The 26,711-nt window shown below is 42.2% G+C and overlaps 3 protein-coding genes across 3 annotated transcripts; 2 read left to right on the plus strand and 1 right to left on the minus strand.

Moving 5' to 3' along the window:
- Positions 1-306: 306 nt before the first annotated feature.
- On the minus strand, positions 307-5,484 carry LOC6503028 (putative ATP-dependent RNA helicase BoYb). Its single transcript, XM_001963344.4, has 3 exons — positions 3,197-5,484; positions 979-3,144; positions 307-915 (listed from the first exon to the last, which is right to left on the minus strand). Exons 1-3 carry the CDS (start codon positions 5,294-5,296, stop codon positions 457-459), a joined length of 4,725 nt encoding a protein of 1,574 aa, XP_001963380.1. The 5' UTR covers positions 5,297-5,484; the 3' UTR covers positions 307-456.
- Positions 5,485-6,429: 945 nt separating this feature from the next.
- Positions 6,430-23,915, plus strand: LOC6503075 (uncharacterized transmembrane protein DDB_G0289901). Its single transcript, XM_032453060.2, has 7 exons — positions 6,430-7,050; positions 17,203-17,573; positions 17,656-17,789; positions 17,854-18,823; positions 19,751-20,116; positions 21,927-22,139; positions 23,190-23,915. Exons 2-7 carry the CDS (start codon positions 17,214-17,216, stop codon positions 23,676-23,678), a joined length of 2,532 nt encoding a protein of 843 aa, XP_032308951.1. The 5' UTR covers positions 6,430-7,050; positions 17,203-17,213; the 3' UTR covers positions 23,679-23,915.
- A 1,133-nt stretch (positions 23,916-25,048) lies between these two features.
- LOC6503076 lies at positions 25,049-26,009 on the plus strand. The gene is made up of 2 exons (XM_001963346.4): positions 25,049-25,296; positions 25,374-26,009. The coding sequence occupies exons 1-2, from the start codon at positions 25,218-25,220 to the stop codon at positions 25,928-25,930; spliced, it is 636 nt and encodes a 211-aa protein (XP_001963382.1). The 5' UTR covers positions 25,049-25,217; the 3' UTR covers positions 25,931-26,009.
- Positions 26,010-26,711: the final 702 nt, after the last annotated feature.

The following is a 26,711-nucleotide window of genomic DNA, read 5'->3' on the forward strand; positions in this document are numbered from 1 at the left end:
CTCGCTCTTTTACGAAAAATTACAAATAAGTTAATGATTTTTTTCGATTGAGATTAATCAAATAATCATTATTTGCAGTCCCCTAATTATTATTTATATTATTATAATTTATTATTATTATTTTAGTTACTATATTATTTTCAGTTTCCTTCGAAACACCATTTGGAAGACCCAAAAAGATGAAGAAATAAATGATTTTTGTGAACAGAGCTACCCCCTTTTTTTGTTAAGACTTGGAAAAGTAACTTTCTCATCCAATATAGTTTCAGTTTTAAATCAAATTCTCGCCAGGATTAGCACCAAGGATGAGGGCCTTGCTTTAATGATAGTTATTTATTAGTTTAGTGATAGGTATTTGGACACCGCGTCTGATTGGTTTCTTAAAAAATAATATAATAATTAGTCCTTGAATGATTAGTCCTTTAAAAGTGTCCTTTGTTTGTTTGGGTTGAAATCTCAGTCTTCCAAGCGCTCATCGTCACTCGGCTGCTCGATGCAGACGCCGCCCTCGGTGCAGCCATCCTCGTCGAAGCCGTCCTCATCCTGGATCTCCCCCTCGAACTTCCACTCCCCCTTCCCCCAACCCTCTTCCCCCTCGAACACTATCGCGTCCAGATAGCGGTTGACATCGTTGCGACGCTGTAAGCACAACTCCTCCTGCTTGACGGCCTCCTCGTGGTTGACACGGACGCAGTGATTTCCGGAGAAATCAAAGGGACACATGGCCCCTATCCCCTTCTCCACCCGAATATAAACGGTGGGACCGCGCACGAAGTGACAGAACTTCTCGAACTGATAGATCAGGTTGAGTATGAACTGATAGACTTCCGGCGAGTCCTTCACGGTGGCCTGGAACAGCAGCTGATCCTTAACCAGATGCACCTCATACTTGAAGTCGTCCTTCGGGATGGTGACCTGCAGTGGGAGGCATGGAAGAGATTTAGTAAGAGATCTTCATGGAAACCACACGGAACTTACCCGGAACTCGACGTAGAACATGGTCTGGTGCCAGAGCACCTGCGGGTGGATGACTGGCGGACCCAATGTGGTGCTCATCCGAGCAAACTCCGCCTTGGCCTCGGCATTCGGGTCCTTGTCCGCTTCTGCCTGCGGGGGATTTTTCGCCGGAGAGGGATCTTTCGTCGAAGAGGGAAGACCGGCGTCCTCTATGTCCATGGCGATGCAGTTCTGGAGGCACTTGTAGAACTGGGCAAAGCTGTCCGATGGATCGTAGTGCTCTTTGTCCTTTTCGCCGCCTGCCGCCCCAGGGTTCTGCGACTTTTTTCCCTTTCCCTTATCGGTGGGAGTCTCAACTATTCCAGCAGAGTGGAGTGCCTCCTTCACTTTTCCATACTCCACAACTTCTCCCTTCTCCCCACCTATAAGAGAATCCTCGGAAGCCCCTGCAGTTGCTTCTGCTATGGCTTCTTCGTTGCCGAGGGAATCCTCATCGGGGTCTGGGAACCAAGGTCCTGTTGCGCCCTCTTCGTCCCCCTCTTGTTCTGCCCCACCAAGGGAATCCTGTGAACCCTCTACGAACTTTTCATTGATAGCTCCATCAGGGACAGACTCGTTGTCAGATCCTAGGACCAGCTTCTCGATGGTCTTCTCCACTTTTCCATTATTTTTCCCAAGAGAATCCTTTCCGGAATCGCGCGAAGTATCCGTAAGGGAGTACTTCTCAGAACCAGCAACAGTAGCTATTGCCAAGTCCTCTTCCTGGACAAGGGAAACCTTTTCGGGGTCTGGGAACCATGGTCCTGCTGCACCCACTTCGACCGTCTCCTTCCCATGGGAATCATTTTCCGGAAGGACTGCAGAGGCTTCCACCACTTGTCCTTCAAGAAGAATCTCATCTGTTGCACCCACTTCGGTCGCCTTATGGATAGCACCACCAGGAGCAGTCTTTCTACCAGATCCAAGGACGTGCTTCTCAGTTGCCTTCTCTAAGACTTGTCCATTCTCCACAACGGAATCCCTTCCGGAATCGGATGCAGTGCAATCCGATTTGTCTTTTCCGCTGCCTACCGCCCCAGGCATCTCGGTCCTCCCCTTTCCTCCACCAGCGAGGGTCTCGTCTTTTTCAACGAACTGGGTTTTCTCTGGAACACTGGCTCCCTCTTCAACTTTTCCATTCTCCGCGACAAGGGAATCCTTCTCGGAATCGGGTGCAGCTGCAATAAAAGCTTCCACGTTGCCAGGAGGAATCTCTTCCGGGTCTGACAACCAAGATTCAGTTGTAGCGTCTTCGACCTCCCCATAGATGGCAGCAACAGGAGCAGACTCCTTCTTAGATCCCAGGATCAGCTTCTTAACGGAATCCATTTTGAAATCCGTAGCAGTGGCTGGGACATCGACGTTTTCGTTGCCAACAGGAACCTCATCGGGGTCTGGGAACCAAGGACCTGCTACGCACTCTTCGAACTCCTCAGCTTCCTCCTCGTCATTATCATTCTCCTCAGCAAAGGAATCCTTCTCGAAATCGAATCCTATCTTAGTAGCAATGAGAGAATCCTTCTCGCAACCGGCTGTAGTTTCATTGCCATAGGGAACATCACAAGGATCTGGGATCCAAGGTCCTGTTGCACCTTCTTCGACCTCCTCATCCTCCTCACCAAAGGAATTCTTTTCCGAATGAACTACGGCATCCTCCACTACCTTTTTTTCAAAAGGAACCTCATAGGGGTCTGGGAGCCAAGCCTCTTCGACCTTCTCATGGATAGCACCAACTGGGGCAGGATCTGTATCAGTATCTAGCACTTTCTTTCCACGCACCCTCTTCTTCAGAATCTCGTAGAGATCTACTTTCGGATAGCTCGAGGCCCAGTTGGACTCCTGAGAAGCAACCTTCTGGCCATGAGAAGGAACTAGGTTCGGATCCTCTTCCAGAGCTTCCTTCAGCTGGTGCTCCTTGTCCATGGCTTCCTCGGAATGCGGAGAGCTAGTGTCCTCCTCCAGCTGGATTGCCGTGCGCGGCACTAGCGGCGGCATGTCGGCGAACTCCGCGTCGTCGAGCGCCTTCGCCAGATCCTCAAAGTTCTGGGCGCTGAAGAAGTCCAGCACCTTCTGCTTGGCCCCATCGCAGCTCTGGGCGATGTGGGCGTTGATCAGAGTGGAACGCAAGTGGAGGTGATGCAGGAAGTCCTAAAAGAAAAAAGATCAGTGGACAGAAGCAGCTCCCCGGATGAATTCTTACCGGCTGGGCGTAGACCATGACCACCAGATCCTTGACGTAGATGGTGTGGGCGGTGGCCAGCTCGACCGTGGCCTGCATGAAGTGCTTCTTGTTCACATTGACCAGCCACTGCTCGGTCTCGCGCTTCTCTGCCTCCGTCCAGCTGCGCTCTCCGTTCATCGGGACCAGGCCCAGCAGACGCACATCCACGCAGGTGGGCGGCTCCTGCCTCAATTCCTCGGGACAAACGTACAGATGACTGCAGGTGGTGAAGAAGACACGCGTGTCTCGGTCCAGGGCCTGCACCTCCACGTCCAGGTTGTTCTGCACCAAGTTCCCCTGCTCGATGGGCGCCACCTTCAGCACACGGACCCGTTCCTGCAGCCCCTTGTCGCGGAACAGGCAGAGATCGCCGGCAACGGGTGGCCAGTAGCGGGCGGCTTCAGTGTATCCCACCATGTGGAGGCGCATGTCGACCCGCACCAAAGGCATCTTCGACACCCAACCGCTGTTGGGGGGTTTATGCTCCTGAATCCGGACACAGTAGTGCGTCGGGGAGTAGACCCGGACCAATTCGACCTTGATGTCGCCGTTGTCGGGCAGATGGGGCAGCCGGATGTCCGCCTGCGTCAGGCGGTGGCGACTCCCGCAGTGGGGGGCGTTGCAGGCGCCCATGATCATGAGCTGCGGGCACAGCACGCTCTTGTGCCGGTCCTCCGTCTTCAGGCGAATCTGTTTGGACAGGTTCACGAGGGAGTTCTCCACCGGCTGGTGCTGCTGCAGGAAGTCGACCAGGCGGGGCAACTGCCTCTGGTTGCCGTCGTCGACGATGGCAAAGGATTGCAGCGACAACGGCTGGGTGGCCTCGCTGCTGCCCGGCTGCAGACTGTTCCTGAAGTGGTCGGCCAGGAAGAGGTGGCGCAGCTTGAACTTGCTCCAGGTGCGGCTCAGGCCGTAGTGGATCAGGGTATGGGCGCTGCGGATGTCCAGCTCGGGGCACAGGTCCGTGCAGAGGAGGATCTCGCTGCGGTGATCCTGCTTCCAGCGGTTCACCCTCTCCAGGTCGGCCAGGTCCGCGTTCTGGAAGTAGGGCAGGCACTCCTGGGCATGGTCCTCCAGCGTCTCAACCAGTTGGCGCATCTCCCTGTCGTCGTCGCAGAAGATCACCGTGCGGTAGGTGCGGGGACTGCGCTGGCACACCACCCTGATCACCTCGTGCACCTTCTTGTCCTTCGCCGTCAGGCTGATCCTGAACTTGGCGCCGCCGTAGATGGACGCCTCCAGGATGTCGCCGAAAATGATGGCCGGACTCTCGTTCATGCACGACAGCTGGGCGAAAAGGTCCGACTTGTAGGCCTGGCTGACGATCACCACCTGGGGCTTCCTGCCCTTGGGCAGGAAGCTCTTTAGCGTCTCATTGGACATCTCTAGCTGCACCTTGTTCATAAGATCCACGTTGTCGAAGACCAGGTAACGCATGTCCTGGAAGCGCAGGCCCTTACCCAGCACCGTCTTGGCCCACTCAAGCTGGGCAGGAGTGGCCACCAGGCAGCCCACGCCGTTCAGCACCCGCAGGCCGAACTCGCGTCTCTCACGATCGGGCGGCACGTTCAGGGTTAGGGTGAACTGGTCCAGCCACGGACACGACTTCTTCAGCAGCGCGTAACAGAGGACGCTCACGTGGTGCACCTGCTCCGTGTTGGCCACCACAATCACGGCCAGCGGTCCGCTCAGTGCTGTATGCAGCTCCGGATGGCGAACAATCTTTTCGACGGCGACGCAAATGTTGTGGCAGAGCGGCGGCAAGTAGGCGAAGGTGCGGCCACTGCGCGGAGCACTCACTATCATGACGCCGTGGCCCATGCCCTTGCCGAGATGCGGCCACGAGTAGCTATGGAGGCGCAGGAAGCTGTTCAGGCCCAGGCTCCTCATAGTGCCCACGATTTGGGCCATCAGTTCCACCTCGCCGATGTTGCGGGCCGGGCGCATGCTGTAGTTGGAGAAGCCCACAGCATATTCGGAACAGTTGCTGGCCACCAACGGGTGCACAGCGTTCTTGATGCTCGCCATGTCGCCATAGTTGTAGAAAGCTTGTTGTCCTGAGTCGGTTTTTAGTGACATCTTACCAATATTCTTAGGTTCTAGCAGCTTAAATGTTCTTTTCTTTTGATTTTTGGAATTATTTTTCACAATTCCTCTCACTTGTGTGTTTTTGTTTCGTTGTTCCTGGATGAGTTCCGTTAGCTTCGGACGCCAAGAAGAAAAAGAACGGAAAAGGAGCTTGCAACGACGAGAATGTTTCGGTGCAGTGTATCCACACCCTTGCACTCTGCTCTTTTAATACAATACTTAATAATTGTCCTCCTTTTGGAAACAATGAAACTGATCCAAACGCAATAGTTTGATACTTATTTGGATATTATTCAAATCTCATTTGCATTATTGAATATGTTTGTTTTTCATGGAAATTTCTTAGGATTTGGTTAAAAATTGTATTTCTTGAGCTACTTCTCTCTTCGCCACCTTAAAAAGCGATTTTTATTGAATTTTTTTTAGTTACAATTGATTTTTTCTTCATTTTTAAACTTTATCTGATACCTAAACGTAAAGACTTATTTTTTGAATATCATTCGAAGATCTGGTAACTCGTGCGCCCATCTACGGCACTTGTGGTGATCGCGCTTTTTTTGGCGCTCTCTTTTTTGACTTGCAGTGCTTCAAGCTTAGCTTATTTTAAGCTAGATTTATTTATTTATTTTATTTATTAAGACAATATAAGCTTACAAAACATATATTACATAAAATATAAGCGCTGGCAAGCGGATAAGCTTCGGCTGAAGCTGAATATATGTATGTATAATTACTTATGTAATTCAATTGCAAATGTATGTGTTTCGTTTTTAATTTACAGATCTAGAATCTAGATCAACTGGAACTATATAGTTTCTAGATTCTACATCAACTGGAACTAGAAACTATCTAGTTTTTGTCAACTCTAAAGTGTTATACATAAAATCTGTCATAGAACAGAAGCTTATTTTTTTAGAAAAGCAAGTTTGGTCGAGTATGGTAGTACAAATTTCTACGCTTAGCTTGTAGTTTATTTTTTAAAACAAAAAACTATTAAAACTGTGTTTAAGATCAACTAACTTTCCCGCGCAATTGGCAAGTGCACCCTGTGCTTTTCAGCTTTTTCTAGCTCGTTTTGTGAGAGGTGGCAACGCTGCCTGAGATGTGGCGCGGTTACTGCGACAACGACTGTAAACTTGGTTGGTGCTTCAATTTGTGGCTGCCAGCTAAGAGCTTCGCTTCGGAAGTGCGGAAAGACTCGCGACTTCTGGGTCTACGAATACGAATTTTCCCGAATAAAAAAAAGCGCGCTTTAACATAAAAAAATAAATGAACAAAACATTTAAACTGCCAATTTTAAAGTTTTAGCTTAAAAAACACATTTGATTTTTTGTTTTCTGTGTGGAGTGATTTTGGCTTACTTTTGGAATTCTACGGAGAGCCTAAAAAAGTGCTGAGAGTGCAACCGTTGCACCTGTCTTCTGTCTCACCTGAGCGCTTCAAGCCACAAAAGTGTAAAGTGCAGCGCGTCTTTTTTTTTAGCCTTAGTTGGAGTTTATTTTTTATCTTCGTGTTCTGTTTTTTTTTTTTTTTGGATTTTTTTTGGTTGGCTTGCGCTTTTTTGCAGTTTTTTGCAAATATTCAGCAATAATTGCGTGTGTGTGCCTGTGTGTTGTTGTTTTTATTACTTTTGCCGCGCTCTAATTGCCAAGATTCGAGTGTTTGGCTGGAGATTCTTCCACCGCCTGCGTCTTCATCGCCTCTTCAGCTCAACATTCTTCTGGGACTTCCACACCGCAAATGAGGTAAAAAAAAAAACAAAAAAATACAAAAAAAGATACAAAATAACAAAAAACTAGTATAGAAAAAAATTGCAACACTATGAAGTACTTAGCAAAGCCATGTGTGTGGGAATTGTAATTTAATGCCTGGGTTTCTTCATTTGTTGATTGTTAAAAATAAAAAAAAAATACAAAAAAAAAAAAGAAAAACAGAAAAAGAAGAGAAAAAGAATACCTTGGTTTGTTATTTTTATTTGTCGTCTTGGCAGCCTGTAATCGGTAAGCCGCTTAACGGGCGACACAGTTTTCCAAACAATATTTATAAATAATACTTTAATTGTGACTCCGTGACGCGGCCTTGCCACTATTTCAATTATTAGTTTGTTTCGTGTTCGATCTGCTCTAAATGCTTTGAAGTTCGGGCCAAAAGCACACACAGAGATGCCCAGAAGTGCGAAGAAAGTTCCCAATGTCTCCTCTCTGGAAAATTTGGCAAGTCTTTGCCACGAAATTAGGGCTTTAAGTCTTCGCCTAACTAATTGGTTCTGAAAAATAATAGTTTTCTAAAGGAAGTATAGTAGTATTTAGTAGTAACACTTATATATGCTGTTGATAAAATAATTAAATTTTTTTAAAATTATTTTTTAGACAGAAAACAGCTTGAAGACAGATTAAAACACAAAATTGAGTCTTTTTTTTTTTAAGTTGTTTAAGAAACATACTTTTGTGAAAAATTAATTGTTCTTTGTGATTTAAGATGATAAAAATAGAAAACTTAATTTTTTTTTATATTTATTAAAGTTATATTAGATGGAATTTTACCAAATGGCTCTTGATTTTTTTTCTAATGTTAAATTATAGACAGAAAAAAGATAGAAGACAGATTGCCACAAAATTAACTCTTATTTCTTTAAATATTTGCTCAAAAAAAAAATTTTATGAGAAATTATTTGGTAATTTCTCTAAAAAGTAGTTATTTTTGTTAAAGATTTTAAAAATAGAGCAACTTAACTGTTTTTATATTTATAATGTTATTTTTAGTTATAATTATATGAGTTTTTGATTAATTTTTTTGAAAAGATCATTTTTCTGTCTAAACATTCTTTTTTTGCTTACTTCGTCACCTTCTAGAACAGTCCTTATGGAAGAAATGGTTCTTAATTATAATTCTTTTATTATACACATGATAATATTATAGATTATAATAATACTTTTATGATAAATTAGTTGTTAATTAGGCCACAATCTTTAAAATATAGTATCTAAAATATTCTAAAATATGTATCTAATTCTATAAAAAATATAAATATAAAAAGGCACTTTTTGTTTTCTATTTAAAAAAAAAATAATAAGCTTCTCAGGTAAAAAATATAAAAATACATCATTTAATTGTGAAATCTTACAGTAAACTCTACTATCTACTAAAAGAGATTTTAATTTTATCTTGCAATTATTAAATATAAAAGCTTTAAAACTAAACCCTCATAACTAGAAAAGAAGAGCCGACTAAAAAGCAATCAGAGGCAGAGCTCCTTGTGATTAATGGTCTTGGCCAGGTGATCGAACACCTCATTGATAGCGGCGAGGGCTTCTGATAAATTGGCTCCAGAATTATGGGGGCTTACAGAAAGAGATAGATAGACATAGAAAGAAAGAGAGGGGGAGAGAAAAGTAATTACCGTGAAAGAGCAATGCCTGAGAGATTCTGCAGAAGAGCTGATAAGGCTTGGAAATTGAAATTCTGGAATCAATTAGGAGAATAGGTTCTGGAGAGGAAATTAGCCGGGGTCTGGGCCCCGGTTATGATTGATGGACTGGCCAAGTGATTGAGCTGGGGAGCTGGATAGCAAGGGGGAGCTGGAGAGGCAGGCTTCTTATGCAATCCCCGCCAGCAATTTGGACACTCGAGACACAGACACAGATGTGGAGTTGCCGGGCGAGCACCTGGCCTGCAGAGGCCTGCGGTAAGGTAACAACAAACAACAAACATTTGAGTCTCTGGAACAGCAACTGAGACTTTCGAATACCTCTTGTTGTGGGCCAATCGGTTAATTGCATTTCCTGGCCAACCATTTCGGCCTCGTCATCATGATCATCACTATCTTATTCCCATGATGATGGGGCGTTAATGCCGCCTTAATTACCCGGGACAGTTTTTCCTGATTTTCTTGGGGGTATAATATCCATCTAGTGGGTAGTCACTCCCCTCCCCCCCCTCCCTCTATCATATTGCAATATTGCAATCAATATTGCATTCGCTGCACATGCAAATTGCCAAATGGAAATGCCAATTCACGTTGCGCGTATCTCATAGATACACAAAACTGAAAACCGAAAACTGAAAACTAAAAACTGAAATTATAATAAAAAGCAAAGAGAGAAGAAGGAAAAAAAAAAAAGGTAGCCCGGTTGCCCAGGCTCCTTTTGTAATTCAAGCCTGGTTTCCAGCAACCAGTTCGCGGCGGGCTGCCTTGCCGCCCAGTTGGCCTCAGATGGCATTTTTGCCCAAGCCAGGGGGCAAGGGGGACCAGAGGGGGACCAGAGGGGGACATGGCGGACAAGGCGGACAAACGGACAAGCGGACAAGGGGACACCCCGGACAGTTGGCGGCGACTCTGGGACTGGTTGGATTTTCTACTGGCTGGCATTTGCGGAATAGGATAAGTCTTGGCCAGAGTCTAAGCCAGAGTCTAAGCCAGAGTCTTAGCCAGAGTCTTAGGCATACTCTTAGCCACAGACTCAGCCAGACTCCCAGCCAGACTCTTGGCCATTCAGTGGAGTTAACCCACTGGCATCCGTTGCCAAATCTTGGCAAAGTAAACGTTAGTTTATGGTTATCTTCGGTAATTAGAGTAAAGAGCTTATGGGGTTAACGAGTAGGGTTTTGGGTGGGGGATTGGGTCTAAAGACACTCCATGGAGGTATGCTGGGTATTATTAGGGATATGAGGGAGAGTACGAGGGACTTTGGGAAGGTCTAAGATATGGGAAGTACGAGGAGTACTAGGAAACAAGGGAGTATGAGGAAAAGAAGTCGGTCTCCTAGTCTCAAGACCAGGATTAGCTTCATTAGGACATTTACTTCATCTTTAGTCTCTAATATACCCCATTGATACCCTCTAATACCCTCTGGAAGCCCAGATTATGGGCCATTGGCCTCCTTGCCGCTCTAGAATGCCTCCTTGTCTAGATTTCGCTTGCAACTTTCGCTGTGGCAAGAAGGAGGAGGAGATGATCTGCAGATGCTTGCAGCCTCTGAGCCACCGAGCCACTAAGCCGCGCCCATTCAATCCAGTTTCCCCGCCCCACCTTCCCACCGTCCCACCGCCCATCTCCAGAGCCAGGTGGCCCGCCCCTTTCGTCCGCCAAGTGGCAGCTGGGCCGCCAGCTGTGGCACGTTTGCTGCTCCATCTCCTTGGCTTTTCTGTGGGATTTGGATATGCCAGCTGCTAGAGGAGCGTGGGCCAGGCTGGGAAGGGGGTGGAGGTGACTAGAAGGGAAGGGTACACATAACTACACTTGAGAAAAAAAATGAGAAAAAAATATAGAAATTATAAAATATACAAGATTTTATTTTCTTTGTTTATTTTTTTTAGTTTATAGCTCACCTAAATTTTAGTTTAAAGTTTAAAAGGAAATTAATCTATAGAGTTTCAATGTTTTTCTTTAAGTGTATTTAATCAATTTCATAAAATTGTGGAGATTTTGGAACACACTTTTGCTTTTAAACTCCAGACTGTCGTTCAAAGTCAATCTTGAGAAAATCATATATTTCCGATAAAACTTCTTGCTCAGCTTTTCTTTCAGTGCAAGGGAGGGGTTAACTAGGAACAGGCCAACAATGCACTTCAATTAAAACGCCACCAACACCCAGAGACCAGAAAGGCTGAAAAATTACAGACGAAACATCAATTTATGCAAAACAATTCAATTTTTTGTTATTTTTTTTACCGCCATCAGCGGTCATTTACCCAAGTGCCACGCCCCCGTCTCATTTAGCATTAGGGCGGCGGTGGCGGCAGCAGCAGCAAACGTACTTGAGACAGAGTTTCGTTGCTGCAACGTTTCACACGCTGCAAGTGGGTGGCTGCAACACCAAAAAAACACAAAAAAAAAAACAAAAAAAAAACCTTAAAAAATAAAAACATTTTTTTGTTTTGTCTTTTGGCTCAGCAGGTGTGTGGGAATCTTGGCCAAAATAGCAAAAGTTCAATAGCAGCTAAGGCTGGCCAAGATGATGCTGCCGCAGTTGATGATGTTGCTGTTGCAGAGTGGTGGTGTTGCTGATGTTGCTGGTGTTGCTGGTGTTGCTGCTGTTAGTTAGTTAGTGTTGCATTTCGCTGCCGAAACAGTGGGCTTCAGAAAAGTAAACACTATAGGCAGTATAGTGGCTGCTGCCATTTATCCAGCCATTGTGCAGCTGCTGTGGCAAGTGTTGCTGTTGCTGTTGCTGCTGCTGCTGCTGCTGCCAATTTCCAGCTGACGCAATCAGGCAAATGAAGAGGCAGGCTCATCTCGCACGCAATCACACTCGGAATGATTTGAAGCGAAAAATAAAAATTGCTTCGCAGCCAGGCAGGCCATCTGATGTTTCTGCCACTGATTGTCATGTTGCCACACACTTAAATACCTCTTAAAGCACTCGACTTATGATGACACCGAGTGGTACAACAACAAACGAGGTAACCATTTCAGCTTCTAAACATTTTTAAATATTTTAAACTATTTAATTATTTTGTTTTTGAAGCCGAAGACCTAGCCAGAGGGCCAGTCAAGGGCCACTCTGGGCCATTAGACAATTGATGATGCTGGTGTGGTGTTGCAAGGCTGTTGCATGTGTTGCATAAGCCGCATTTAATTGGCCCGAAGGTGAAAGTCGGCCTGCAGCCTGCAGCCTGCAGGCTTCCCTTTTGGCTTTTTGTTAATGTTCTGCAATTAAAATGAGCCAGCCAGCCAGACGCTGGAGTAAAAGTGCACAGCTTTCTCCGGGCCAAGGAGCAGGAGCATCCCAGTTGCAGCTGCAGTGCAGCTCCTTGCAACATTGGCGATTGGTATTTATGGAGTTGCCGGCTGCTGCATCACGATTATGGCCATGTCTTGGCGCATCCTCTTCGGATTGTCTGTCTCTCTGTCTGTTGGATGTTGGATGTTGCTGTTGCCTGGTGGCATAACCCACGTTTGACATTGCTTGCAAATTTTGGCGATAAGCAACAACAAAGAGTTTCTCCACAAGTATTCAGAGGTGGAGGTGGTGCATCCAATGGTGCATGGGAGTATGGGAATAAGGATGCCTAACTATAGATTATCGACAATTTGTCACGTTGTCAGTCGTGCGTTTGCTGCCTGATTGCAGTCGGCGGAAGTAAAAGCTTTCAGGCTACAAGGCACAGGTGCAGATGCAGTTGCAGTTGCTGTTGCTGTTGCTGTTGCTGTTGCTCTTGCAAACTAGCCATCTTAGCAACATGCAACATTAATGCACACACACGTGTATGTATATGACTCTCCATTGGACAAATTCGACAGAAATTTCTCTTTTATTTATTATAATTTCTTTCTTATGCCAAAGCGACGAGCAACATCAACGGCAGCCAAGCTGAACAGGCATTTCTTTATTGGCCCCCTTTCCCCTTGGTAGCAACAACAACAACAACAACAAAAACTATAAAAAAAAAAAAAAGTGGCAAAACAAGGCTTATTCAAATATGAAAATGATTTTGAAAATCACTTGAGAAAAAATATGAGCAATACGTGCAAATATTTTCATTTGAATTGCCGCCAAGGGCCGATGTTGCTGTTGTTGCTTATGTTGCAGATGTTGCTGCCTCCACACGTGAGCAATTAAAACCCATGCCCAATGATCTCTTAGAGACTCGCCCTCCGCTGCCTCTTGCCTCTACCCTCATTCAGAGACATTTTTTTTTTCGTTTTTTTTCGAGCAATCTCTGAATCGAAAGACTTAGGCAACGAACGCGACTTTGGCAGCTGCCGAGATAAATCAGTCTGATGATGGAACACTGGTATTTGACATGACCCCACCCCGACCCCAGCCCCGCCCCTTCGCAGCTATTCCCCCTGCTCCCCTGCCTCTACTCTACTCCCCCCTCCTAGGGTGTAGGTTTTGGAATCCATGCCCCAGATGAGACCCTGATGGGGTGATGATTTTATTTCACAAAAAAAAAAGAAATAGGTTGAAAGATTATTAAAAAAAAAAAAAAAAAAGTTTTATTTATTTTTTCTTGAATTTTCTTTAAAAAAAGGGATAAAAATCTCTTTGAAAAATAAACTCTCATGCTCCAGTATTAATTTTCTTTTTGATTTCTTTCCTCTAATCTTTAAAAAACTACATCCGACTTGCAATTAATTTAATAAATAACCTTTAAGCAATTAAAAATAAATACAAACTTGACCGTGCCGGGCGATTAACAAGAAATTGATAAAAATTCATCCCACATCCGCTTCCAATTCGGCATCTCGGCAATGCCACAAATTAGTGGCAATTATCGGCGGTGGCTCGGTCTAGATGAGATCTCTGTGAATGCAACAGTTTCCTGACCTGTCTGCAACTGTTGCAACCTGCCACTCGCCCGCTCGCCGCTCCCTTTTTGGCTCCCCAGCCGAGTAAGAGTCGCAGCCATAATACTAATACTAATAATAATAATAATAATAATGATAATCTCTTTTTTGTTGCGTCTTGTGGTTGCTACAAATTATTTGGCAGTTACAATTAAGTTTGAGGTAAGGCAGTAACAGTGCAACATGAAAGTAACAGCCAACAAAACAAAAGTTAAAGCCCAACCACTGGCCATCATCTTTGACGGCCTTTCACCTGCCCAAGTAGCAGCAGCAGCAACTGCCACACAAAGTGCCCCCTGACCATGCCCCCTACCTCCTCCCAACCTCCCCTGCAATTAGTTCTAATGAGTTGTTGTTGTTGCTGTTGCTGTTGCTGTTGCTGTTGCTGTTGCTGTTGCTGTTGCTGTTACTGCCACTTCCTGTCACGCCTCTCGGAGTCGGACTCGGAGTCGTGGCCCCTTCATTTCTCCGCCGTGTTGACACTTTCCGTACGGTTTCCGTTTGGCAATTGCTCAGCTTTTGCCTAAAACTTTAATTGAAAAAACAAAGAAGGGGATTTCAGTTAAAAAAAAAAAAAAAAAAAACAAAATAAAAAGAAATAACAAGCAACGAGGCAGTGTGGCAGCCACAATTGCTGCTGTCAGTGAGTCCGAAACTGAATCTGAATCTGAGTCTGAATCTGACCATTGGCTGATTTTTATTTCCATACAAATTTCCAAAGAAATTTTTCCGTTCCGCTAAAAAAAAAGAGACTTTTTTATGGCCAAGTTGTTATTGTTTTTGTTGTTAACTTTTTTTTTTTTATTTTTTATGCGGATGCTTCTTCTTAAGCAGCAAAAATGTAGTAATTATTTGGACATGGACATGGACTTTCTCTGCATATGATAATTTTAGTTTGTTTTTTTTTTTGGCTTCAGCTTGTCCAGCATCCAGTTTTTTTTTTACCTTTCTCAGCTGACGTATGTGGGGTACTACATGTAGTGTTTTTATTTTTTTATATTTTTTTTTTGGGCTGTTCTGACAACAAAAACCAAGAAACCAAAAACCCCGCCCATCTACCCATTACATGTGCGTGACAAGCGCGTTAAGTGTTTTCCCATTTCGTTTTTTTTTTTGGCTTGGAATAGTACTATATAGGTATATGTTCCATATGGAGATTCAGATTCGTTGGAGTCACATTAGCAACACTTCTCTTTAAATTGATAATCACGCTTGCTCGAGTTTCTCGTTGAATGTTTCTGTCTTTTGTCGGCTGTCGGTTGTCTTTTTTCAGTTTCATTTTCAGTTTCAGTTTGAATTCTTTTCATTATTTTTATAAAAAAAATTAAACAAAAGAGTTTCTCTTAAAAGAAAATGTAATGCAGAGCCCCCTTCTGTCAGAGTTCGATGAGTGATCAGGGTTCTATGAAAATATTTCATAAAAAGTGAGTGATTTATGGGCTTTCTTTTCAAAAGAATTTAAAGATTTCTTTAAAATTTGTATAGCTAAAGAAAATATTATCTATGTTGTACTACTTTTATTGTATTTAATTTTTAAATCATAAAGAATATTAAGGCCTATTAGTAGCAGTAGATCTTAGAAACCAATAACTCTTCAAAACAAAAGAAATCACTTTAAAGTTTAAACCAAAAACTAACTAATAAATAAAGTTTAATTTAATTGTATCTCTAACTTTATAGTCTCAGCAATAAAAACTATGAAATCTTTGTCATAAAAACTAGTTATAATTAACACTTTGGAATAAAGAAAGAAAGACATTCATTTCGAAAAGTAATATTTCGAATTTCTTGCCAAACAGTCTACCCTATTATCTCCAATTTCCCATTAAGGCCAGTTGGTTAACAGAAATTAATTAAAATTTAAGATTTCCCAAGCCATTGCCTTTCTTCGAGTGATACAATAGCTATTAAAATAATAAAAAATTAATAGTCCAATAATTTCTCAAACGATAAATGCCTGTATGAGCCAAGTGAGTTGGCCAATTCTACGATTAAGTATTTCAGACAGACTCTTTCTCTTAACTCCATTAAAAGGCAACTAGGCAACTCCCTAAATTATTAAATGATTTATTTCTTTTCACATTCGGATTGCAATTCCCCAAATTCCAATTCCAATTCCGATTCCGATTCATATTTCATCATTTGGTAGCTGGGTAGCAATTATAAATGTTTTGATTCGAGTAATTGCCAGTTGCGTCAGTTTTGAGTTTGTTATGAGTCTGTTGCTGTTGTTGTTGTTGTTAGACTAAGTGGGTAACTGAGGCAATTTGTGGCCAAAACACCTCACCCCCCTCTGGCAGCCGACGCAGTCTTCGGGTCGCTACTAAGTGAGTTGAACTTTAACAGCGCGCGGCGGAGCTTAGAAAACGATGTAAATGATTTATATGGCAGCTGGAGCAGCTAAAAAATAACAAATCGCTTCTAACTATGCCTTCAATTCAAGTCCACAACTCAGGCTATTTTTTTACCATTTTTTTATTATTTTTTTTACTAGTTTTTTATTGCAATATGAGAGATGGATCGCATTGCCAGATAATTGCTAAATAGACTCTGGAGAGGGATTTTCAAGATTGAATTACTCTAAGAGGGAATTTATTTATTGATTAAGGTTAAAGTTTAATAAAATATGTCTTAGAAGCTTGATATTTTACTAAATTAAATATTTTATTAATTATTAATTAATCATTATTATTTAAATCTTTACTTTTGAAAGCAAAGAAATGAAAATTCTAAGACAGCCCCTACTTCATGGCTTATTAGTTCCTTAAACTAAAATAAATACCTAATAAAAATAATAATAAAATAAAACTTAATATTTTACTATAGTAAATACTTAATACTTCAATATTTAATCATTAGTATTTAAGTATTCACTTTTGAAATAAAAAAAATCGAAAATCTTTCAAAAAAGATCTCTACTTCATGGCTTATTAGTTTCATAAACTAAAATAAATAAATATTAGCGTAGCTAGACCCATAATTTAGCTTACAACCTAATTAATAAATATTAAATAAAGTGGCTATAATTTTTTTTAAAATTTACTTTTACTTAAATTGCACTTTTGAAGCCGAAAACCGTTGCAAGTGAAGCATAGAATTACGTGAAAAAGTGAAATTATGCGAATGCTGAACTCGCATCGTCGCAGATCTCTTTATTTAGTTTGCCTTTTTGTTTTTGTTTTTTTTTAAGCTGGCAGTGGTGCGTGAAAGCAGGCACTACTTACTACCAGCAGAGGCACCACCAAGAGCCACCACCACCGAGAGCCACCGCCATCCACCGACTCTTGCGATGCGTGTGACCCAATTTGGAAAATTTCGATTGCAAGTTCAAGTTTTGCTCATGTATTGCATTCTTGAATTTTTTTGGAGTATATTTTGTTTTTTTTTATTATTTGTCAGTCGTTGCACGTAGCCAGTTGGAGGGGCGTTGGGAGGGGGGGTAGGGGCAAGGGGGAGGCAGACACTCCCCACTTTCTTTAACTTTCGCATGAAATCGAAGCGCTTCATTGAATTTTACTTTTTTTTTTTGTTTTTTTTTTTTTGCGATTTTTGGCATTAAAGTCATCTACAGTAGAGCCTCTATTGAACGAACCATTCCTTCCAGATCCCTTTAAAATGATGACGATGTCGGCGTCCTCTGTCTCTGCCGCCACCTCGGTCACCGGCTCCGGCTCTGCCTCCGTCTCCACGTCGACGGACTGCAGCAGCAGCATGCAGGGCTCCACGACCAGCTCGGCCTCCAGCGACGTCATGACCCTGACCACCACAGCCGCCTCCTCGTGGTGCGCCATCCCGGCCAGCTCCCGGCTGCGTGTCCTCCGGCTGGTGCGTCCCCATCAGCGTCGCCTCCTCGTCGGCGGCCCGGAACGGGGCAGCACGTATGGATTTGCGGTGCGAGGGGGACGGGAGCACGGCACTGGGTTCTTCGTCTCCCACGTGGAGCACGGGGGCGAGGCGCAGCTGAAGGGTCTGCGGGTAAGTCACGTTCTTCGGACGTGCTGGCTTCCAGTGCTCCAGTGCTCCAGATACATATGATTCGAGTCTCGTTCTATTCCAGATTGGTGATCAGATACTGCGCATCAATGGCTTCCGACTGGACGACGCGGTGCACAAGGAGTTCATCCAACTGGTGGCCAGCCAGGACCGGGTGACCATGAAGGTGCGCGGTGTAGGCATGCTGCCGGTCAGAGAGTGAGTGCCAAGGACTACTAGATCTCACTAGGATCACCCATTAATTCAGAGACTTACCTTCCAGCCAACCCGAGGAGCGCCTGTCCTGGAGCGTCGTGAAGCTGCCCAGCGTGAGTGGCACGCCCTCGGAGAGCTCCTTCAAGGGCGTGGAGAGGGGGCGCAGCCTGGGCAGCAGTGGCGGTGGCAGTCGGGACATCAATGTGGTCCTCCACGTGGCTCCCCGGACCAAGCTGGGCCTGGGCATATGCAAGGGACCCGAATGGAAGCCGGGCATCTTCGTCCAGTTCACCAAGGAGCGGAGTGTGGCGCGGGAGGCGGGTCTCCGGCCGGGCGACCAGATCCTCAGCGTCAACAGCATCGACTTCTCGGACGTGCTCTTCTCGGAGGCGGTGGCCGTGATGAAGAGCAGCAGCAAGCTGGACATGGTGGTGCGGACGGCGGCCGGATGCGATCTGTTTCCGGGCGAGTCCAGTGGCTACAACAGCTCCGCCAGCTCGGTGACCGGCGACCAGAGTCCCTGCTGGGCGGACGCCAAGTCCAAGCGACTGACAGCTGTCAGGGAGGAGTCTGGCAATGGAGGTTCTCCGGCCGGCAATGGGAACTGGTCACAAAACGTCCAAGTCCACAAGCAGATGAACAAAACGATCATCAAACTGACGGAGAATGGTACTTCCATCAACAATACTTACATCGCCAGTGCGGGCTTTGTTTCCGGTGCTGGTTCTGGTTCCGGCACCGTTTCCGGTTCGGGCTCTAGCTCCGTATCCGGTTCCGGTTCCTCTTCGCGCAGCCAGTCGGTGTCTCGCAGCACCACCATGAAACGCACTCACCTGCGACCAGTCAGCTCAGCAGGATCCGGATCCATCAGCAGATCTGCAGCAGGCTCTGGCCTAGTATCTGGATCTGGATCTGGGTCTGGAGCTCCTGTTCCACCACCTCCTGCCATGATGGATGGAGCAGCCACTGGCAATAGTGGCATCAACGGCAGCAGTCTCTCCAGTGCCATAAACGAGGAGCTCAAGAAACGCAAAGAGGTAAGGGAAGTCACTAAAATAAAAATGGAAGGCAATAAAAGATATATATAAGAGAGTATTAACTATTTTTTATTTTTTTGAAGATATTTTCATATTTTAGGAATAATAAAAAGGGCATTATTAAAAGTTAAACCCTCATAACTCTTAGAATTCTTATTTAATCTTTAAAATGTTTATCTTTCAATTCATAACTCTTCAATCATTTAATATTTGCATAAAGAAATTACTACCTAAAAGTTTTTTAAAATATTTTTAAAAGGGGTACCGCCATAAAAAATGTCAAAAATTGGCAAAAAATAGATACTAAAGGTTTTAAAGTATTCTTATGGAGATTTTTTGTACAATTCTTTAAAGGGGTGCCATTTGAAAATTGATTGAAAACTGACAAATATATAGGCTTAAGATTGAATGAAAAATTAAAAAAGTTATGAAAAATATATATTCTTATTAAAAATTGTCAAAACTTCTTTAAAAAACATAGATATCAAAGTTTTATTATAGATTTTTAATAGAGTGAAATTTAATAGATACGAATGGTTTAAGGTTTCCATTTAATTCTATTTAATAATAGTAAAAATTGAACAATAACTAACAAAGATATGAGTAGAAGTTTAAATGAAAAAGGGAAAAAGTCTGAAAGATATACACACTTATTCAAACATGTCTTTAAATCCTAAAAAAAATATATTTCAATATTTTAATAGTAATTTTTAATAGAGTAAGTAAGAGCTTATTAAGAACTAAGATCATTCCAAATAAAATGTGAGTTAAAGTTGGCGTTAAAAATTATACAAAAATTATGTTTTTGATATGTATAAAAATGTTTACTATAATTATAACAAATTTTTGTACTGAAAATTTTACTTAAATAATATTTAAGCTAATAATTAATTGAACTTATTTATTTCCATCTAAAAACAAACTCAGAAACAGCAACAGCAGCGCAACAATAACCGAGACAGAGAACGCGATGGCAGTGGGATTACCAATGGAAATGGTAATGGAAGTGGACATGGACATGGACATGGCACTGGAGGCCACCACCATCGGAGCTCCAACGCGAATGGCTCAGTTCCACACCGCCAGAGAAGCAATCTGGCCTCGCCGGGCAGCGGCAGCGATCGCATCAGCCACAATACCCTGGGAGCCGGTGGAGGAGGAGGTGGAGGTGGAGGTGCTAATGGCGCCACTGGAGGAGCAGCAGGTGCCGACCAGCATACGGCGCTGATGGATGAATTCAAGCGGGCTCACCAACGAATGTTCAGGAACGGGTTCCATGAGAGCGAGCACAAGGTGAGCAACAAAAAAAGAGGCCCAGATGGGAGATGTATGTACTGGTACTGGCTGGCGGCTACTGGCAAAAGGTCAAGAGATCCGAGAGGGCTCTGTAACTGCACTTGTTTTGGCCCAGTTATTCAAAAGTTGTTACCCAACAACAACGCTGCACACATCTCAAGTGCCACTTGATCGGCAAGAGGGCTTTCCGAACGAGATTGGGGGTGTTGATTGGATTGGGGCTTGATGTTGATGGCATCTTATCGGTCAGATTGCATCGAATCCATTAGATATCACTGATCGATAAGTGTTAATCAAAGTGAATCATAATAACTGCTGAAGTTGAAGGGGCGCCAAAGAAAAGAAGGCAGTTTTTGATAAGTTTATAATAAGGTTTGGAGTGTCTTTTTTTAAAATAAGAATAAGATTGCCTTCAAAAACCAGTTATCGATAAGTTTCAATCAAAGTTTATCATAATAATCGTTGCAATATAAAGTTTTTGTAAGAAAGAAAATAGTTAAGAGACTAAAATGGGGTTTAGAAAGGTTATTTTTGAAATAAGGACCTAATAGTGACATCAAATCCATTAGATATCACTGATCGATAAAAAAGAAGGCAGGTTGTGGTCTAAAAAAAGGTTTCAAATGACTTGATAGCTTTCAAAAACCAGTTATCGATAAGTTCCAATTAAATTGAATCCAAATAATCGTTGAAATATAAGATGTTTATAAGAAAGAAAATAGTTTAGGGGTCAAAATGGGGTTTTGAAAGGTTCCATTAATAAATTTGAACTTAATAGTAACTAATGGATCTATTATCGATAAATAAAAACCAAAATAAATCATATTTATCCTTTAAAGATAAGAAAAAGGCAGTTAACCAGTTTAAATAAGGTTTGAAAGACATTTTTGTTTATAAATCCAAAGAAACTATTAACAAATAGAATCTAAAAACCAAAAATAATCGTTTTATCGAATTTCTAGCGATTATTTGACATTTAATCGAACCCCACTCATGCTTAGTCTTAATTAATTAGAATTAATATTTTGCAACAATTGTTGAAACTAATTTATGGCTGATAAGCTCTAAGAAAATCCACAAATCAATTTGAAAGTGGCTTCCTTTGAAAATCCACCGATTATTATGCAACTTATCGATAAGTTATCAAGAGCCCCACAGCCCCGACTGATTACTTCTGTGAATTGCATTAAAATGCAAAGAACTAAATGGCCTTCTGTGGCGAATGGTAGTGCCGGACTCTGATGACAGTTCGGTTCTGATTTGTGGCCAAAATGGGACATTACTCTGGCCCATTACTCTGGCCAAGAACAGATGGTGCTGTGAGTCATCCGCGAGGCTCCCCGACTGGAGACACGAGCAACCAAAACAAAAGCTGGCCCCCAACAAATGGCCAAAAAGCAAATAAATAGTCTGGCCAGAGAGGGAGAATGGGGGGCCTCTTAACTGTGACTGTTCCTCAATGGCTTTATCTAATCAGTTTTGGAGGGGAATCGGGCGAGCTGCAGTATCGTCCCAGCCATGGGCGTTCAGTCTTGCCCAGAATTTTGTGCTGAGCGGTTCGATTATTTTTTGGTTTTCCGGCGCAAGGAATGAGTTTGTTGCGAACGAAGCACCGTCCTGGTGGCGGGGGGGAGGAGGAGTGGCCAGCTGGCGGCCGGGGGGCCATGCCCACCATGCGACCCGTCAGCATGGGTCGTCCTCTCGTCACCATGTCCACCTATGAGGTACTATTTCGAGAAGTTTCTTCACCAATCTTTTATAAATATTTCCATTATTTTGACATTTTTTTTTGTTGTGTTTTTTCCAGGAACGAGGTGAGACGCTAAAACGCACCTCGATTATGCCCGACGATAGCAGCTATCGCAGTATCAATAGCAACGCTGTTGCCAACAATGCTCTTACCAACAACCACAACAACCACAACAACCACACCAGCCACAGTCGCCTGCCACAGAACGGAGCCAAGCTGGCGAACGGAAATGGCGGCAGCGCCAATGGATCGCCGGAACTTCCGCCCCCGGTAAGCAATTAGTCCTCAAAAATAAATCCGAATCTGAATTTTCAAAAATAAAATGTTTCAAAATTTGAATAAAAATTATTTTTTTGCATCACTGGTTTTTTTTTAAGTGTAATATGATTAATATTGAAAAAAATGTGATTTAGGTTTGTGAGATTTCTTAATAGAATTTATAAAAATTGGATAATTTTGGAAAACTTTAAAAAATGACTTAAACTTTCTAAAGAAAAACTTTAAAAGACTATATTCTCATTGATTTTAAACGTTTCCTTATTTCGAATCATTATAATTAATTAATACTTTATTATTATATTTAACTTTAAAAGAAATTTTATAGATACTTTAAAGTCGTTCAAATAATTGTAACTTTTAATCTTTATCTATGAATAATCTCTTAATATTAACTATAGTGTGTGATAGAATTGCTGAACCATAAAAATAGATAAAATTTTATCTAATAATTCTTAAATTTTAAATTAATTAAAGTATATTTAAAGTTTCATTAACTAAAAGAATTCTAAACATTTCCAAAGGTTTCAAATAGAGTAAAATATTAAAGATTACTGTTTCGCAATATTTCGAAAAATAATATGAATTCAAGAAATTTAATATGTTTGGTGCAATAGCCTTTTTGTGTTATTTTATTTTCGTTAATTGTTAAAATTATTATTTTTATTATTAATAGATAATAATACCCTTAAATACCAGTCTTATCTGACTACCATTTGGTAACATTTTCTTGGGAACTCACATCTTATGAATCAGCTTATCCAAATATTCTATATCACGTAATCTTCAAACAATGACTTTGTTATGACAATTTCTCACAAAAACAAATTGTTTTTGTTTTTTTAGATAAGTAAAGAAATAACCATAAAGTAAATTTAAGGTAAAACTATTATCTAAAAAAGATTGAAAAAGTTATAATACTTGTTTCTTAAAGAAATCCCATCCAAGACCCATTAAAGCTAATCTAGAAAATTGTATTATTTTATAAATATTTAAAAAAATCGATAATCTCATAAAATAATGTCTCATTTTTGTGTTTTTCAGCCACCACAGTTCGCCAATCCGCAGCCAAAGCAACTGCCGGCCAAGCTAATAACCGGAAATGGAGCAGCGAATGGAAGCGGAAACGGAAACGGAAATGGGAATGGCAATGTACCGGGCAATGGCGGCTTGGCGAAGGTCAAGCAGCCCATGTCGCCCATGAGGAGTGCCAGCATTAGTGTCGGTGGCTTCCGACCTCCCATCTCCCCCCAGCCCGACTACGATGCCGTTCAACTGCGTGGGAACAGTGGAGCCTCCGGATCCAGTGCATCCAGTCAGCAGCAGCAGCAGCAAAGGAGAACTCTGCGGCTTGGTACAGTGACCATTGGGGAGTACGGCGATCAGAGGACCGGAAAACGAGAAACTCTACGAAAAATGAACGGAGAGGCCGGCTCGAATGGCATCCTGAAAAACGGAAACCAGAGGAGCAGTGCCAGCTTCAATCATGGAACCAACCAGCATCCCGAAAAGTCCATCAAGTTTGGAAACTAAGCTCTGAGGATACATCTTTTGTGCAATATATTAAAAAACGAAATAATAAGACGAGAGGAGAGTACAAAATCGGACTTGCAGCGGCATATAATATCTTATAACACCTATCATATTCACATCTTTTTTTTTTGCTCTACACATCTAATTATTTCCATATATTTAATTGTACTTTTGTTGAAAATATAGCATCGCTAGTTTCTATTATTTAATAAACACCAGCCTGTAAATAACCCACAAGCCTGACTTTGTTTGCCAAACAGAATGGCCCAGATATCGAAAATCATACTACCTAGAAATAGATATAATACATATAAAAATACACAAATAAAGTATATACATCCAAGCAAAAAGCAAAAGCGTTTCCTGATAAGAACCAGCAAATATTTAGCCAATGGCGTCATTTTTTATTTAGACGACTGTGTGACAATTGAAGAAAATCTCAATTACATTTAAACGGTACAGATAGGGGGCTGGTGTCTTTCCGGAGATTGTAATTGTATCAATTTTAATTAAAAATTGCACAAATAGGGGTAATAATTGGCTAAATCTTAGGGGACAATATTGTTCAGATACTTATGATTGGATAGTGTTTCAAATTTAAAAAAAAGAGAAATAGATAGAGTCCATGTATGTAGTTTCTCAACTATGTGATATCCGATACTGCTTACTTATCCATTTATTTCAATTACTTCATCGGGCAGTTTTGTTTAAAATTTACTTGAAATAGAGTTTATAGGATGCTAAATTTTATAAAAGGCAACATTCTAAGTATTCTTTATAAAATATAAATAAAACACGGAAGGAGAGTCACTTTTATTTCTAAAATATATGATACCTGGAACTTCTATGCCCTGCTTTTATTTTAAAGCTTACTATAGTCTGTGTAGATTAGTTATGGGCTTCTTTATTTTCGTAATTTTACTTAAAATATTCTTTAAAATTATATTAAAGCAAAAGTGAAGACTATTGTAGTTTCTGGACTATATGATACTCGGTACTTTCTACTCTGTAGCCATCTTTGAATGAAGATGAAGGTGAAGATACATATATGACTATTGAATACCTGGTACTTCTTAGTCAGGATTATGAGGATTGTGGTAATTGATGATTTCTGTGGCCTACTTTTCAACACTTTTTTCTCGCCATTTTGAAATTCGTATAACAATGGTCTGTTGATGTTCCTCCTCCTTAAAATCACCTTAAAAAGTAAGCCACTAAAAAGATACAAAAATAGTATAAACTATTCAACATTTTGTTGCAAAAATGTTGCAAAAATCATAACCATAAAGATGGCAACCCGTAGGAGTTGCCCTCCAGTGTCCCCTTCCCTGCAGCGACACTGCAATCGATAGTTCGGATTCCCATCCAAGAAGGCTCTGGTCCTTTAAAGTCTCAGCCCAGCGACTGAATTTCACATCCTGCCATTGACAGTACGAGCAAGACTGAGGGCAAGACAACCAACCGGTGACCAAAGCGATTTAAAGAACATTTTCTACTTATCCTTAACCTAAGTGAAAAAAAATCGGAAAATCATCGAAAATGGAACGCAATGGAAAAATAATTTGTCTCACACGGGAGGTGACTCCTTTCACTGGAGGCATGGCCACCATGTCGCTAGGTGAGCAAAATTGATTAGACTCCTAATTTTAGACTCATAATTGGGAAGAGTTTTTCCCTGTACCCTGTTCCGTTTAGACGACTACTACGAACAGCATGTGGTGCCAGCGCAAAAGTTCCAACGGCCGGGATTCGGTCGCAATCCGACCCGGGCCGAACTGCGCCGCCACTTCCAGCTCACCCACTTCTTCGGTCCGGCCTACCGCGACCATGCCCATGCGCAGGCCAACCTGGCCAACCAGCAGCGCGTGGAGGACCTCCACCGCCAGATCCGTGAGCTGAAGAAGGTCCTGGAGATGAAGACGAACGCTGACGGGGCCCAGAAGCGCCTGGAAGCCTCTTCCTCTCGATTCGCCTCGAATGCTCGGCCTGGCACTTCGGGTGCCAAGGCTGGCAACTCAAAGGCATCAGCCGGACGCGCATCCCGCCGCGCACCAGCCCGCCGATTTGCTCCTTCCCGTGCCCCGGAGACTCCGGCAAATTCTGCGAAACCCGCCAAGCCGAAGCCAAAACCCAAGACGAAGCCCCAGGCCCCAACGCCCCTCATACTGAAGATTGGGGACGAGATCATCTACGATGAGGGCTACAAGTCGGACCCCATCTGGATGCCATCGGATGCCAACAACTCGGCTTGAACGAGTAGTTGGGCAATGAAATTGAATAACTATACTCTCTTTTTATCACTCAATAAAATAAACTATATTATGCAATTTTTGCATAATATATTTTTTATTAAAATAAATATGAATAATACATTTCAAAAAAAAGGTTTAAGAAATTAAAGAGTTTAAGGTTAAGGGGGTGTACTTTTCATCTAAAAAATCTGAACTTTTCATTCAACTTTGCCTAATAGTATCATAAATAAAGTCTTTATTTTCATTATTTAGCAGTTTTTCGCTAAGAGTTGCTCTCTTCCTTTCAGTACAGCACAGCGACAACCCTGTTATTGTGCAAATCAAAAATTGTTTTCTACAAAATGTGAGCTATTGAATGGCTAAAACTTCCGAAAATTGAACTCATTTAAAAGAACTGACAAACACCTAGCTGAAATTCAACAGTTTTTCAGTTAAAATGCTTGGGAAATACTGTTTTATGATTTTTTCTTGCATTTTTGACATTTATGTGTTTTTCAGTGTGGGTAAACAATATATTATAAAAGCACACGCCAGTGCTGGATAAATTAAAAAAACACATGTTTAGATAACTCACAGTTATCGAGAAACCGAAAAAAGCCTCCAGATGATAGGAAACTGAACACAAGACTTTAGTTTAGAAATCAGTCAGAGCCAAGAGTTCACATCGACAAGAACACTTGCGCTGCTCTTATATTTTCCACAGATTTTACTTTTTAATAAATATTTTTAATTTATTCTAATTATTTATTTATTTATTTATTTATTTATTTAAATGTTAAGC

This window comes from Drosophila ananassae, chromosome XL (assembly GCF_017639315.1).
Source record: "Drosophila ananassae strain 14024-0371.13 chromosome XL, ASM1763931v2, whole genome shotgun sequence".
Lineage (NCBI taxonomy): Eukaryota > Metazoa > Arthropoda > Insecta > Diptera > Drosophilidae > Drosophila > Drosophila ananassae.